Below are 17,515 nucleotides of genomic sequence, written 5' to 3' on the forward strand. Positions count from 1 at the left end.
CCAGCACACCGTTGATCCAGTTGAGCACTCTAGAGTCAGTGGTGAGCCTCTTTGCATTCCGGAGGACTCTGTTATTTCGCTTTCTTAGTTTTGCTTTATTAGGATGTTGTGGGGTCTATCCCAACATTCATCTCAGTATTATAGAGGATTTATAGACAGTCAGACAGTTAGTATTGAGTCTCTCATCTATGTATTTGTAGATACTTTGTTTTGAGACATAAGTTGCCATTTTGGCTAAGATGTTATCATTTAAACTATTGCATTGAGTTTATTCTGTTGAGTTAAGTCTTCCACTGAGTTAAGTAAGCCAGGCCAAGGGTCCACTTGGGGCCAGCGATGGTCTCCGAGTGCCGTCCACGTCTAGGGTGTAGGCTCGGGGCGTGACAATATGATATCCAAATACTCACTAACTAATATCAAATACAAGGTATACATGAACGTGAAACCAAGGGAGAACGTGGACATATTCAACTTAAGGACGGATACATATTTCAAGTAAGTACATATAAAATATACAATAGAGCAAGTAGGGATCTTGTGAGCTAACATTATAGTCTAACACAATGGGAGTAATAACTAATAAAGGAAACATATGAACATGTGAAAATATGACATATATGATGGAATAGACAATTGAAGCAAGTTGGCAAGATATGACAGATTGTATATCCAACATATAAACATATGTACCATGTGTAATCTAGGATCATTTTGATTTATATAAGGGAAATACGTACCAAGAGTACTTTGACGATGAAACAAGTTTAAACCTTGCATGCTAATACTTGGTAGAGTATGCACGTACATTTAGTAATAAACTCATATTAGAGTACTCACTTTAATGCTCTAGGGAGTAGGAACTGCAACTATGGATCAGTCACTACCAAGGGCACTTAGAAAGCTTACTTTGTATTACAAGTGTTGGATTCATGCCAAAGAAGTAGGAAATCGAATAGCCTTACATACCTTACTTTCTGACCAATACAACTATCACGATTTAGCCTCTCTTTGGGGTGTTTATCTACAATATAATTCATAATTGAACTACTGTTAGCAGCTAATTACATTACGGGCCTCGTAAAACATTAGCTAAACACTTGACAGACAATAGACCCATACAACCCTTACACAAATGGTAAATCACCACACCCTTCTTCTATACATTTATACAACTTCATACATCCTTTGCCAAGATACCCAAGTTGCCCCCAACAACAATATACATAAGTCAACCACTATCAATCTCCAAAAATCCCTCAGCATAATAGGAGAATATTGAACTCAAGGATTCATCACCATCCATGAGTTATTGACAAATATATACAAAATTCTCCACCCCAAACCTCTATTTAAAGAGGAAAAAAATGGGCAGATTCAACTTAATCGGGTCGCATCAAAATCTACGAACAGTTCACTTTAAACCTATTCTATTGTCACTAGTCGCATAGGAAACCGAGTGTCAAACTATACCACAAGATAAATTATAAGCGTCATATAAATAGAACTAGTACATGTAGAATACAAGGTGTTACAGGTAGTCACCTTCATATAAGATATATGACTCATATTGTAAATCTTATTGTTTAAGATGGTACAAAAAGAAGCAAATGTGTCTATTGAACGAGTTAGACAAGCACTGATATACATTAGGCAATCTCCTGCTAGGTGGAAAAAGTTTCAAGAATGTTGCGAAGATGAAAATCTTGTTAAAAAGTATTTATGGTTGGATGTTCCTACAAGGTGGAATTCCACCTACATGATTTTGCGTAGGGTTATTAAATATGAAAGTGCAATTGTAGAGTATGACGATCGTGATATTGTCTTGGTACTACATCTTAAGTTTGTTGATATTGTGGATAAAAATTCTATAGGTACACTTTTGAGAAGTGATTGGGAGAGCGTAAGAGAATTACAAAATTTCTTGAAATGTTTTTTAATCTTACTTTGAAGATATCTGGATCATGATATGTTACATCAAATTTTTATTTTCTTGAAATTTATCAAGTTGGTGTTTACTTGAATCAATGGATATGAAGATATCTGGATCATGATATATTACATCAAATTTTCATTTTCTTGAAATTTATCAAGTTGGTGTTTACTTGAATCAATTGATATCAAATGAAGATCCTGTTTGGCTAAAATGGCAGAAAATATGAAGGAGAAATTTGACAAATATTGGGGTTATACTTAAAAAATGAATAAGATATTTTTCATACCATGTGTTTTGGATCCTCGTCACAAATTTAACACTCTTGAATTTGCACTTAAGAAGATGTTTGGAGAAAAAAGGGACTGCTATAGAAATTGGTGTGTGAACGTACATGGGATCTTTGTTTAATGAGTATGCAAAGCTTAATTCAAAAGATAAAAATGGCCAACTTTCTTCAACTGAGGTGGATACTTTTGATTCAAGGTCTGTATCGATAGGAGAATTTGGATTTTCTTTTGAGGAGTTACATAAACATAAACCTGGAAATGGAGGAGCAAGTTCAAAGTCAGAATTAATTAATATCTTGAAGGAGATACTGAAATTGGAAAATCAAATTTTGATGTATTGCTTTGGTGGAAAGTTAACTCACCTAGATTTCCATCTCTTTCTGAAATGGCTCGAGATGTGTTGGTTATTCCTGTTTCAAGTGTGGCATCTGAATGTGCTTTTAGTAACGGAGGGTGCATACTTGATTCGTTTAGGAGTTCATTGACTCCTAAATTGGTACAAGATCTAGTGTGCCTTCAAGATTGGCTTCGAAGTGAGCCACAACCCATAAATATTGAGGAAGATTTAGATTTTCTTGAGCAACTTGAACAAAGTAAGAAAAAAACCTCATTGATGTAAAACTGTGAATAGTTTATTTAATACTTTTATTGTTTAAGTCTTGAGCCTTGACTTGTTAGCATATTTATCTTTAAATTTGGCTAAACTTGGAAAAGAATTTTGCATTGATGACATGTAAAATTGGAGGTTTCCTTCACTAACTCTACTAAAGGAGAAGGAAAGGTAGATGTCTTACTATTGACTATATTGTCTTTTCTTTTCTAATAACTAATGAGTGTGTTAAATTATGGTTAATACCAATTTTTGTGCAAAGCAAGCTCCCAGTAGAACTTGGTGTTCTTCATCAGTTCATTTTGACTTCTCTTTAATTTTTAACCATCAAAATATCTTATACTTTCTCTGTTTCTTAGTTAATCAGATTTCATCATGTCTCGACTTCATGGTTCTAATGCTCGATCACCTGTTTGGAATCACTATGAAAAACTTAAAGAAAAAGAAGATGGATCGTGGACAGTCAAATGTATTCATTGTGGCCGTATTACTTATTTCCATTCGTACAATACTGGGACTGCCTCGGACTGCGCATGTTAAGCGTTGTTTGGAAAATAGGAACCAGAATCGTCAACTCTCAAGGATTGATGGCTAGTTATTATTTTGTTTACTTGAACATGAACTATTAGTACTATGTTTGGACTTAATTTTTAGATTGTGCGACTGTTATTTTGAATTTTTGAAATTCTGTTTGTGCCTGTGTGAGCTGTGACAGTGACTTTATGTTAGACAGTTTTAAGTTGTGCTGCATTTTGATTTCTGCAATGTTGCAGGGATGCAGCTTGTAGTGTTGCTGTTTTATTCAGTTATTTAAATATGATATTTCGTATTTGTGTTGGAAAGTTTCTTTAAGTGTTGTTGTGTTGAGTGTTGATTGTTGTGGTTGTTGGCGGTTGACATGTTGTTGTTGTGACATTGTGTACTTGTGTTGAATGTTGGCCTGTTGGGTATTAACTATTAAGTGATTGAATTGTGATATTGTGTGATGAAATGAATTGTTGACTTGCTGTTGTGTTGAGTGTTTGGTGTTGACTGCTCAATTTATAATTTGAAAATATACAAGTGTTTCTGTGTTGTATTAAGAGTTGGGTGACGACTAGGCCTTACAGGTGTTGTTGTTGTGTTGTGTTGAGAGTTGTAATTTGTAAATATACAAGTGTTGCTGCTGTGTTGAGTGTGATTATATTAGGAAATGTCCTCTGTCTTGTGTTTCCAGCTTTCTGGCTGCAATATGCAGTACATAATTACATAGAGTTAATGAGTTTAATTACATTGTATTTAATCCTTCATGTGATTTCTGATTTAAAAAATTGTGTGGTATGTTAACGGTTAACTCGATAACTGAAACGATAAGGATCAATAACTGATTAACCGATAACTTAATGGTTCTTTAACAGTTTGGCACGTCTACAAATCGATAACTAATAAGCAAAACTGATAATGTTCAAAATCGAATCGAACCGACCGATATGCAGCCCTAGTTGTCGTCGTCGTTGCCATCGTCATCGTCGTTGTTGAGGTTGTTGTTGTTGTCGTCGTTGTCGTCGTCATTGTCGTTGTTGTGGTTGTTGTTGTCGATCGTCATCGTTGTTGTTGTTGTTGTTGTCGTTGTCGTTGTTGTTGTTGTTGTTGTCATTGTCATTGTCGTTGTCGTTGTTGTTGTCGTCGTCATTGTGGTTGTTGTTGTTGTCGTCGTCGTTGTTGTCGTTCTCATCATTATCATTATTATTATTATTATTATTATTATTATTTATTTTCATTATTATTATAATTATCGTTATTATTATCCTTTTGGCCATAAAATTTTGGCGAATGACACATTCACATTATAAACATGTTTATTTTTTGACATTCTTACCCTTATTCAAATTTAAATTTATTAATTATTTTTTAATACATGACAAAGTTTCTCAATACATGGGGAATAGACTTATTCCCACATTCCCATAATTTCCATAAATACATGCTAATTTCAATTTCTTTTAAAAAGGCTACAAAATGGTAGCCACACGTGAATAATTTCTTTTCTTCCCTTTATTTTCCAATATAAATTATAACTCACACAAATTTGAATTGACAATTAAGAAATAAAATTTAAAATTTGAATGGCAAGATAAACACTAATAATATTAAATTTAAAATAAATTTAACTCACACTCAATTTAAATTCAAGATTTATAAAATGACTTAACAAGTAAAATTATTAATCAAAAGTGTCATATATACGGGCCATTTATATAACAATAATAATAATAATAATAAATTACATTTCTCAACTTTGTGATTTAGAGATAATATATTTTTTGTTAAAAGAAAGTGGCTCACATTTATGTCAATTGTTACATATATAATTTTGATAGAGCCAAAATCCTTTTTAGCTGACGGAAGTGAAAAAAATGATTCAAAATTATTTTTTGATAAAATAAAAACTATACAAGGTATATTTGACCTTTATCGCAATATTTTATGTTTGAAGAACCAAGATCATTTTTGTTTGACGGAAGTGAAAAACTGATTTACAAGGTATATTTGACCCTTCTCACAATATTTCGAGGTATATTTGATCCTCTTCATACATGAATTTTTGTCTCTTTTTTTTTTTAATCTTCTTTATTCAATGACTAATCTTGATTTTTTAAATTGCTGATCAAATTTAATTTTTCACTCATCTTCTTGTAAAATCTATTATAGATGCATCAACTTTATTTACAGCTACAAAAATAAAATTCAATATAACCAGAAAGAAAAATTAATTTTAGTTTGCTTTTTTAAAAAAAAAAACATTTTTAATTCGTTCATTGTTTCTTTTTATTTCTCATGTTTTCCACACTAAAGAATGAAAGCGAAAAATTAAATAAGAACAACAAACTCAAATACTGATTAACAAATAAATTCATGAGGGAGATAATTAAGACCCAAATTAGCCGTTAAATTAAAAAAATTCAAAAAATAAAATCACGTGAAAAAAACTATCAAATTTACCTCTATATGAATATTATTTGATTAAATAACTAAAATAAATAAATTAAAAATCAAAGTTTAACTTTCGTTAGTCAAAAGAGGATATATGAGTTATTTAATTTGCACATGTAACAATAAATGTATATGTGTTTTTTTTTACGAAATATATATTATCTCTATACCTCTGTATCACATAATTATGGAGTTTAACAAATCTTTTTCTCCTAATAATAATCCAATATAATCTGCACAATATTAATTATTATTTTTATAAAGCTCAAACAAACAATGTGGTATAGTAATGAAGTGTAAAAATATTATGAACCTTATTTGAGTATTCTATAGCAATATTAGTATTATATTGAAAAGAGAGTATTCAACCTTGATATTAAGACAATTGTATTATAAGAAATGACTTTCTTGATTCAAGACATCACTACAAAATGTGCATTATTATTAATATTGATTTGAAATATCTAAGTCCCAAAATTATTTTATTATTTTTCTAAAATAAAAACACTTGTATTATAAGAAATGACTTTCTTGATTCAAGACATCACTACAAAATGTGCATTATTATTAATATTGATTTGAAATATCTAAGTCCCAAAATTATTTTATTATTTTTCTAAAATAAAAACACACACGATGTATGAACGGTTAATTAATCAATGAAGAAATGTATTAATCGTTAATCATTCAATTGTAAATTTCAAAATCCATATTTAATTTACTAAGTATATTGTATATTGCTGAGAATCTCTGAGAGTAATGTGTTAATATTAATTATAGTCTTGTACCGACTCTATATTATGCAAATTTGATAACTTATAGATCATTACTCATATTTGTTATTAATATGACGTCTAAGTATATAATTTTATTAATTATTATGTTTAAATAAATTTCAGCTATTTATTTGAGTAACTTAAAACAAAATCTAAAATATTCTGGTTTTGATGGCGGATTTGATTATAGGTGGTGAAATTTGTGGCAACTATTCTAATTTTTACGGTGAAATATATAGATTTGGTACTAATATGGCGGCAATGGTAATGGTTTCATGGTGGGTTTGATCGTAGGTGGTGAAATGTGTGGCGGTTTTTTTGATTTTATGGTGAAATATATAGATTTGGTACTAATATGACGACAATGGTCGTTGTTTTATGATGGTGTTCATTGAAGAAGAAACAATTGAATGACATGGAGAGAGTTTTATTCAAAATCTGACATGTCATCTCAAGTGGCAGTGAGATGACATTGATGTGGCACAAGTGTGATACACCTCCCATTGTGAGAATGATGTTATACGTCTCAGAGGGTAAATAAATTCACTTTTTAGTAGTAGAGGTGTGTAATAGATCACCATATTAGTTTAAGCGTTTAACGACCTTTTGGGACAAGTTCAGAAATAAATTTATGCCTTTTCCTTAATATATATCATGTGAGTATCATACTATACTACAATTGTATACTTGCATAAAAGCAAATAAAAAGTGTAATATATCAATTATCTTTTTATTAATATAATAAAAAACAAAAAACAATAAATAAAAAAAGAACAAAAAACAAAGAAGCCAAAAAGATGTATAGAATTAGATTACGAAGAAAAAAAATAACATAATTTTTTAAAAATAATAATAAATGTAACTAGAAAAGGAGAAAAACAAAAATAAAATGAAAGGAAAAGGAAAAGATAAAACATGTTGTTCTGATATGTGATTAGAGAAACAAAAAAGACCAAAGATATATTATGTTATATATAAAAAAGGAGAACACATGTTTACTATATCAATTATTTTTTCTTATTGTATAGAAAAAGAAGAAGAAATTAAAGGGACAAAAAATTGGATCTGTGTAAGAGTCTAACTTGAGTATGAATAAGATTATGGTGAAAAAAATAAAAATAAAGAATAATGTGATCTGTGGAAAAACTGAACAAAAGAGAAGAAATAATGAGAAAAAAGAAAAAAAAAACTAAATAAATAGAGAAATAAAAAGAAAATGAGAAAAAATAGATAACTTTCCCACAAAAGCTACAACGAATCGAAAGTGTAATTAGTTTGACGAGCAGAAAATGCAATGCTAATTAGTTTAGTTTTTATGGATAAGACAAAGTGAGTATTATGCGAGAGGTAAGTACTTACGAGTATCTATTGATTTAGCTTGATTTGGTACGAAATTTAAGAAAGAATTATTTTTTTGAAATTTATAGTCTAAATTAAGTCATAGATATATATATATTACTATAAATTATCTCATTAAGTTCATCTAATCAAAGGTAGAATAAGTATTTTAAAATTAAATTATTTTAAATATAAAAATATATCATTCTTTTTTAGATCGACTAAAAAAAAATATCACATAAATTGGGTCAGAAAATGTATTATCTACCTCTCTAATTATGTTTTATAAATGATAGAAGTCAATATGGAAACTGGAAACACATAACATACGTCTATTGAATTCGTATAAACATTGAGTGCGCATAACTTACCAAGCACCTAATATTATTTGGGAAGGACACATATTTACAACAAATTTTAAAGTGATAGAAAATAAATTGCAATCATAAATAAAATATGAAGAAACATAATTTTATTGATAAATATATAAGTACAATTTTGTTCCTCCCTTAATTCTTTTCTCATAAGATTTGTCCATGATTTGAGGGTCGTTAGTGACATATTTCTCGAATTAGTATGATTTGAATTTGATCTCTTTATGAATATTTCATGAATTTGCGAAATATTCGAGATGTCTTTTAGGGAAATATAGTATCCGGATTTAGAACTGAGTAACCTCCAAGAATCCTAACTCGAATTGAACACACCTAGTAGAGTCCCAACTCAAATTGAACACATTGTAGAGTCAAACAAAATTTCAATGCCTACAACAAATTTTAGATTAATTGCCTAAATTTCAATGATTTTAATAAAAAGGTAGAGTAAGCTGAAATGGGAAAAAAATTATAATATGAGAAAAACAAATTCTCACAAAAAAGAAGGTAAAAGTTCACGTAACCAACCACTAACCCTGCTACTCCATTGCAATTATGCTCTGACATGACAACAGTTTCAACAAAGAAAAACAAGTGGAAAGAAACTGCAACAACATTATGATTTGTCAAATGACATGATGAAGACTCTAATACTCAACATACCAAAAAGATTGTCTAATTACTTCTGTTATCATATACCACATTCAAATATCTGATCTGTGAAACTACACGTTCACTGAACAACTAACACTGGTTATCCAAATCTTTGAAATCTAAAGAGAAATCAAGAGGTGTACTTGCATTTCTAAGTAAAAGAAAGAATAGTTATCATCTACCAATCTCACCACTTGTAAAATTACAAAGGCTGCAGCGTTTTCGCGGTCATCTAAAATTTTCTCCACATGTACACACAAAGCTATTCAGATGGACTCCATCTGAGCCACCAACTAATTTACTTTTGCAGATCTCACAAATCTGGGAAACATTCTAGGAAACCATGATCTTCACATACAGTACTTATAATATCAAATTTACACACATAATTTATCTGTTAATTATAAGAAAAGTATGTGCCCAAATGTTCAATGTATAAATTAACCCCTTCCTGCATTACCATGCCGTTGATTTCTGAAGAAGCTAAGAAGTGCCTGAGCCTGCATGTAATCACAAAGTTAATATTTATACATATACAAAACCAAAGAGGGCTAAAGTTTAGTAACACTGACAGTGTAATTTAACCTGTTACTACACTTTCAAGTTATCATATTTTGTTTGTTATATAAGCTGGTAACTTAACCTGATGGTGCAAAAATATTTTACACTATCGGTGCACAAAATTTGAAGAAAGAAAATGGTTGAAGTTTCTGGCATCAGACCTTTTCCCTTGCTCTTGGAGTGCCAGATTGTGACAATGCCACTAACGGAGGTACAGCTCCTTCCTGGAGAACTATGTTGCAGAACCTGTTACTGTTAGTGCATAGTTGCAAGAGAGCAGCTGCTGCATTCTCTTTACCCCTTGCAGAGCCCAGCTCAACAACCTCAACAAGAAGAGGAATCCCTCCTTCCTGGCCGATTCCTGCTCTTCCCTCGGGAATGGTTGCAAGATTGGATAAAACAGCAACAGCCTTATCAACCATCCCGGTAGCAGGGTCCATCAAATCTACGAGATACTTTACAGCACCAGCCTGGATAATACGAGCCTTGTTCTCATGAAGTATTGACAAGTTAAACAAAGCTGTCGCTGCATCTTTCTTGCCCCTTGGAGTTCCATTTCCCAATAAATCAACAAGAGGTTTGATTGCTCCAGACCTCCCAATCTTCATCTTGTTATCCTCCATCACAGAAAGGCTAAAAAGAGTTGCAGCAGAATTTTCTTTAGCCTCATCGCTCCCTGTTTGGAGGACATGAATCAGAGGTTCGATTGCATCAGCATTTGCAATGGCACACTTGTTGTTGTCATTAATTGACAAGTTGAGAAGTGCAGTAACAGCATCTTCTTGTACTTTCATGTCTTCTGAATAAAGTAGGTTAACCAACAAGCTAATAGAACCACAATTTGCAATCACCATGCGGTTATCCATATTATGCTTGGCAAGTAACCGGAGTTCAGCTGTAGCAGTTCTCTGCATATCAATGGAAGTGCTCTTCAAGTCCTCAACCAACTTTTTAACTTGCTCCTCAAGTTCTGAAAGATCAGCCCTTCTTTCAACTGTAGGGGAAGAAATTATTCTTGGAAACCTATCAGATGGTCTACGCCAAATCGCTTGATTACGAGGTCTTGTCTCTAGTGTAGATGGAAATTCTGGCTCCCTTCGAGGGATAGAAGCAGCTGGCTTGGAATCCACTACAACATCCCCTGAAGCAACAGCAGCAGCTTCTGACTGTGAGGATAACTTATTTCCATCACCAGGAATTACAGGGGAAAAGTTTGAATTAGCAAGCGTGCTGGGTGCCGAGGTTGTTCTACTATGACCTGAAGATAACTGTTCCTCAACAGCTAATGTACTATGACCATGTGAACTTATCTCTCCAGAGTGGGCCATCCGGTCTTCACTCTTCATAATTATCCTTTCAACATCAAAAGCAAGTACATTACCAGCAACTCCAGGTAAAGAATCCTCTGAAGAGGAGCGGAGATGAGATGGAGATGATTCCTCTCTTTGGCTTACACTAGACGAAATCAAAGTCTTTCTCGGAGAACCTAAAGATTGCGTGGAGTCTGGTGACAAAGAGTGTTTGTCCCTTGTAAGGGGAAATACATGGTTATCCCTGGATGCACCAGAGTCTGCATGTGTTATGAGGGAAGATGGTTGGTTCAAGCTCAAAGATATCATGGGATCGGGCAACTTCACATCATTTATCTCGCACCAGTTTGCAATGAGTGCTTTAACAGTGTAATTGGGAATGAGATTTGTATGCCCCAGTGTTTGCCGTGTCTTGGGGCAGACAGTGAGACCCAGATCAATCCATCTCCTTATAAAAGCCCTCTCATAGGTTTGACCAGATGCAACAATTACAGGGTCAGTCATCAACTCAAGTGAAAGAGGGCAGCAAAAGTCAGGAGGTATTGGCACAGTGGTACAGCTCTGGGACTGTTTCACAGTGACAAAGCAATCGTGCATATGAGAAACAAGAGTTATCATTTGCTCAATATATTCAACGTCCTCAGTCTTTTCAGCTTGTTCAGCATTCTCTTTCAATTTTTCAAGGGCCACAAGCTCAATCAAAAGCTCTTCGTTTGAGTTCAAGCTTAGGCAATCAGCAATTTTGGCAAAGTTATCTGAGCTGGCTCCCAAGCCTTCCACTTGAGCTTTAATAACCTTTGTAATTGTCATTGATATCAATTCATAATCTACATACTTAATTTTCAGTATATAGAGCTGCAATCCAAACAAAATACACCCACCTTAGAAATGATGAGAAATCCACAAACATAAATGAAAAGAGACAGTAGGAAGGAAGATTTCACAGAAGGGTTAGATGAATGCAACTAAAAGGTAGAACAGACACAGAAGCCATGTACTTAGCACCCACCTCAAGGGTTGTCAAAGTTACATCAGCAGGAAGGCTTTTGTGAGAAGATTTAAGGAGCTCAAGTATTTCCAGGCTACATGTTCGAATTTTCCCAATCAATGGTTCAGCTTGCAGGACCTATGGATCATCAAAAACTAAAATATCAGCAAACTAGATATAAAATAGCTGAAAGTACTGAAAATGTGTTACATATTAGTCATGAAGTTTAGATGAATGCAAATAAGAAATAGTTTCTCTTAATTTAAATCTTTTAATCAGTATTAAGTGCAGACTGTAATAAGATAATCAGCTTATTCAAGACATGAAAGTTATGACGAGATAGATCTCCAAACATACAAAATAAATTTTACTGCACAATGGTTCCCAGGTTTCGAATAGCTCCCTCAGTTCATCAACATGTTGAGCAAGCCCAGCAAACGCTTTCAGGAGCAGCTCGCTAGAAGCTTCTTCAACGTCAGCAATAGAGTCAAGAATCGGCTTTACAAGCTTCAGTATATCCTCAATCTTACAGTAATATCTACGGACCAGTTCACCACTCATGTGATCACTCGATGATAAATGGCAAAAACAGGAGATATTATTGAGAAGCATCTTTAACATTGATATCTCCATTCCACCTGGTCAATTATAATCAAACTACTCAATAAACCAAATCAACAATATCCAACTAGGTTACACACCTGAGTTGAATAACAGAGGATAAACTGGATAAATTATCTCTTCAATTTACTAGATAAGAAAACTGATGGGAAACTATGCCACAAATTAAGAGAAATTAAATCGCACTAATGTATAGATGGGCTGTAGCTTAATCATTAGTTTTGAATCTCTAGAACCCATCTTTTGAAGGTTCCATCATGGAACAAAATCAGGCTAGGTACTATTTTGACAGATTCAAGATAGTATCACATTGAAGAGCAGATTAAGATTTTGCATGCCGGTGAATTTATAACCTGAATTCAGCTTGAAGTTTTCCATTTGAAAAACACATCAGGAAGAAGCAAAAGCTCTCTAATGGACAATTTCCAGGAATACAGCTGACTCTTATCTTTAATTAACTCATCCAGCTGAGGACAGGTGAATCCAGGATTTGAAGTTAATGGATTCATACAATGACCTCAAGTTAATATACAATTATAATTGGGTTCATAGTCAAATATTTATATATGTTTAGTGGACATTTTAATACATATATAGGGATTGAGCAAAAGCTATTGGGTTCCCATGAATCCGCACATAACACTCAGGATCCACTGCTGGATAAGGATCCCCATTCATTCTAAAAGGATTAAAATTTATTTCATTAGAGCAATCATGAATGCGAAAGCCAAAAAAGTATATTGCAAGGAAACCTATGATCACAAGCTGTGTCTTACTCACTCAGCTATTGCAGACTATAGTAAGGAGATAATGTCATGTTCGCTTTACCCCTTAGGATTTTGGTGAATAATATTTAACTAATAGCACCAAATGTGTACAAAACTATTAGGGTTAGTGGAGAATCCTAAGGGGTCGTTTGGTAGAGTGTATAAAAATAATGCACATAGAGTGTATTAGTAATGCGTGTATTAGTTATGCTTGCATTAGTTATGCATAAATTATTTCTTATGCATTGTTTGGTTTGGTGTATTAAAAATAGTATGCATTGTATAAAAATATTTATTTACAAATATATCCTCCACAATTATGGTGGAAAAGATATAAAAGTGTTTTTGAGGGGCAATTGGGTCTTTAACCATGCTAATGCATGTGTTAAATCCCTTTGCATTACTAATACCTAAAAATCAATGGTATTAGTAATACACTCCTCAATACACAATAGAGTGTATAACTAATGCAAACATTAATTATACATAGCATGAAAAAGTGTACCAAACAAGGGACTACAAATACACAAAGCTAATGCATGCATTATTTTTGCTAATACACTCTACCAAACGACCCCTAAGAGTATGAAGATACCTTCTCATCCAATACAATTTTTTTTTTCTCATTTAGGATAAGTAATAATAATATTCATATAATAGGACAGTCTCCCTATATACAAGTGGCATCCAAAAAGTAGAGAACCTCAAAATCCACTATACAAAATAGCACCCAATCATCTATAGTAACACGCACCTCATAGGTACAGCGAAAATTTACACGATATCAAAAGAATCTCATTTCTTTTTATTGGTCAGAAATCAAAAGAATCTCATCATTTGTAAAACAAGTATTCCATGCTTTCAGAAGCCTCTCCATTTCATTCCATTCAATCCCCAACATATGCATCATAGGATATCAGCAGCTACTTCACATGCCCTGTTTTTTCCTGTTCTTCCCTTTGAAGGCACAAATTGGAAAAAATTCTGTGACAGGGAAGGGTTCCATGTCTAACTAATTCAATGAAGTACACTATAATTGGCTCATTGTGAGGCACTGGAATGGTCCTAACTTCAGATGGCTTGCACATTAGTATCCTCTTCTTCTCCACGTTCTCAACAGTGAGAAAATCCCCACTCTACTAGCCAAGTAGAAAAACAGATATGTTCCAATGCTCTAGAACCTCATATTGAGTAGAGGAGATTGTATCTATCTGCTTGGTATTTCAAAAGCACAATGAATTTATTATGAAAAACATATATTTTTATTTCACTTTACTTCTAAGTATCTTGGTCTATCAGGGAGATCTTCTAATTTATCATAGAATAGTGTTCCAAATTCACCGATCTCCCAATCCTGCAAGTTCTTTCTTTCAACCGTAAATCTCAAAGAGCTCCACTTGTGCAATAGAATTGTCTTTTTGGCTTAATATGGAAGATGGGCTGGAAAGAGGTTGTCTTAGGTGATACAGAATCTTTGCTTCATTTTAGAATCCTTGCAAGTAGAACAAAGACATAATTTGCTTCTTGGCTTTGACGTTGTAAATATGGCTCTCAACACAACCTTTGTGCTGTTTATTTATACAAATTGTTACCTTCCTCAAAAAGAAAAAATAGAAGATGGTTGAAAAAGAGTTGTTTGGAAGGTCACACGACTCCATCTATGTTTCCAGAGCTAACTTTGTCCCCTACTCACCTTGAAGTGGATCTTTCCCATGAACATCCTTGTCTCTATTATGCTCCTCCATAGACCTCCCCAAGGATTGAGATGTTTTCCATTCTCCATATCCCCATACATTCTAGCAACCATTATCTTCAAAAGTGCATGATTCTTTTTGTCAAATCTCCAAATCCATTTCCCCACAAGGGCTTGAACGAAATCCTCACGTCCATACCCAAGCCTCCAATTCTTTATTGGAATTTACAAAGTGAACATCTTAAACCTCCTCGTTGTGTCTCACAAGAAATTCTTTGGATCATCTCCAATTATTCGTTATACATTTGCATGTGAAACATGTAATAGGAAGGTACGCTTGAAATTGTCTTCTTAGAGCATCTCCTTACCACTTTCAATCCGCTAATCTTTGCTATACTCTTACGATTACTGAATTTATCGATGACTAAAGATAGGCCTCGATAGTTGTAAAAGGTCATACTTTGTTCAATGTATTGTGTGTCATTCACGAATAGTAGGTGACGAATCCATACATTGTCCTACTACTAGCTATGGTGCCTCTAAAGTAGTGCCTCATGATACTCTCCAGTTCCTCCAGCAGAAAGGGAATCCACAAGGCCTCGTTTTCTCACTTGAAAAAATCCCAACAGCCATTTGGTGGGCAATTGGAAGTTATGTTGCTTGGACCTTTCAAAATCCCTGGTTCACCTGTGTCGTTCGACACGATTTGGGTCTGGCTGTGGGATCCACATCATATTTAAACTTACCTTGGATGTTTTGACTATATCTATGACCAAGAAGTATAAATGGGTTAGGTATTTGGTTTGATTTTTGGGTTCATGTTATATTTATATAGTTATATAAAGTATGAGAATCTTTTAACATTACTTGAGATATCTTATGAATATTAGGTATTTATATAGAATTAAATTTTATCAGTTTAGCTTAATAACGTTTATTAATCGAGATATACTTATATACTGTTATACATGTCATAATATACATTCTTTTATGTTGTAATACACACTTATTAGCCAAATCCTAGCACACCCGTATTAGCACTCGGTTCCATACCCTCAAATCCTAAAATTTATGGGATGAAGAATCTGACCTCTAGGTCCACACCCGAGTTTGAGCAACATAGATTGAAAGGAAAGAAACAACAGATATGCTGAGGATAAAGAAGAATCTATACAAACTCAAACAAAATTGACTATTTGTGCTTAGATTTTGGTACAACAAGGCTGCAGTTGGTGTAAATGATAGCTAGGTTATTGTTGATTTTATTAGCACATTGCATAGCTTGTAATGGTAATATATTTTGGTTGTAACTGCCTCCAGCATCCTCTTTCTTCTGGTTTAGTGTTTACTAACAAAACTTATAACTTACCAAATTTATAAAAACTAAAAAAGGTAGCGGCCCTTCTGACTGCTCTAAAGATTAAGCATCACTTCCATTGCCAAGATAAATAATAGAGGAGATAATAGCTGTTGTTGCCTGAGCCCTCTTAAATTCCAAAGGAAAAGCGTCCTATGGGGCTCTTATTGAAAAGCCTAAAAGTGATAAAGGAGACTTGATCCATTTAGTTGTGAAGCCCATCCTCTCCATCACAAAATCCAAAGGCCCTGATATGATTGTATCTGTATGCCTGCTCAAGGTGCAGTTTGCACAGTACTCAATGAGTTTTTTTTTTGGGTTTTAGAATCCACCATTTTACTAGCTACTAGTGCCGTTTGTAGATTTTGCCATCCTTTTTCAAAAAATGAAGAGAAAAGAATGATGTGGAAGAAAGAAGGATGGGTTCCAGAAATGTTTTATGACTTTTACCTTGATTATTCCCTTCAACCATTGAAGGTTTAATATTTTGTACACATCATAAAATAGGAAATGAATACATAGTTACAGGAATTGAATTGTCCTATTGATCCTAAATATTCCTGATTGATTCTAATTAACTCCAATTGATGTACATTACATTCAATTTCCAGAATCTTACTGCAGTCTATAACACTATTTACAATTGTTCTTAAGACCTTCCATGACTGCATATGGAATGTCAATAGTATCTTGTCCAACCTTCTTTAGTCTAATGCAGAGAATCTTAGCAATAATCTTGCAGATACTTTTTACTAGGCTAACAGGTCTGTTATTTTTTATATTTGATATTGGTCCCTCAATATGATTGAGGTCAACAAAGCTTTGAAGCCTTTGACAAACCTCCCAATTTCATGAGAAGATCATACTTTCTCCATAATGTCACCATTAACCTTGGGCCAACATTTTCAGAAGAACACCAAGGTGAAGTCATCTGATCCTGGAGCTTTATCTCCAGCACAATCTTAACTCCTTTCCAAACTTATTCCCTTGATAATTCCCTTTCTGTCCATTCCTTTATCTCCTTCCTATTTGAAATTTTTGCTCCCTTGACTAAGGTCTCATTGTTGTCATGAATTTCCTATACAATTGTATCTACAAACTCACATCTTTTCTTTAACCTGTTCCTCTCCCTAACAAGTGAAAGTTGAATGAATGATCGTCGTACTCAACTTATGACTCATACAATGAAACTTCGGAGAAGAATAATAAGAAAGTCATACCAAATACCCAACTGTAAATAGTTGGGGGGGGGGGGGGGGGGAATGGGGGGAAA

The 17,515-nt window shown here is 33.5% G+C and overlaps 1 protein-coding gene across 1 annotated transcript in view; it reads right to left on the minus strand.

Moving 5' to 3' along the window:
* Positions 1-9,065: 9,065 nt before the first annotated feature.
* The window catches only part of LOC102596946 (U-box domain-containing protein 4-like), an 11,513-nt gene continuing 3,063 nt past the window's right edge, over positions 9,066-17,515 (minus strand). Inside the window, exons 2-5 of the mRNA XM_006361156.2 lie at positions 12,162-12,442; positions 11,826-11,942; positions 9,668-11,671; positions 9,066-9,445 (exon numbers count right to left, since the gene is read on the minus strand). Coding sequence (XP_006361218.1) covers positions 9,386-9,445; positions 9,668-11,671; positions 11,826-11,942; positions 12,162-12,437 — 2,457 coding nt within the window. The 5' untranslated portion in view covers positions 12,438-12,442 and the 3' untranslated portion in view covers positions 9,066-9,385. The remainder of the gene's footprint in view (positions 9,446-9,667; positions 11,672-11,825; positions 11,943-12,161; positions 12,443-17,515) is intronic.

Source organism: Solanum tuberosum, unplaced genomic scaffold (assembly GCF_000226075.1).
Source record: "Solanum tuberosum cultivar DM 1-3 516 R44 unplaced genomic scaffold, SolTub_3.0 scf00343, whole genome shotgun sequence".
NCBI lineage: Eukaryota > Viridiplantae > Streptophyta > Magnoliopsida > Solanales > Solanaceae > Solanum > Solanum tuberosum.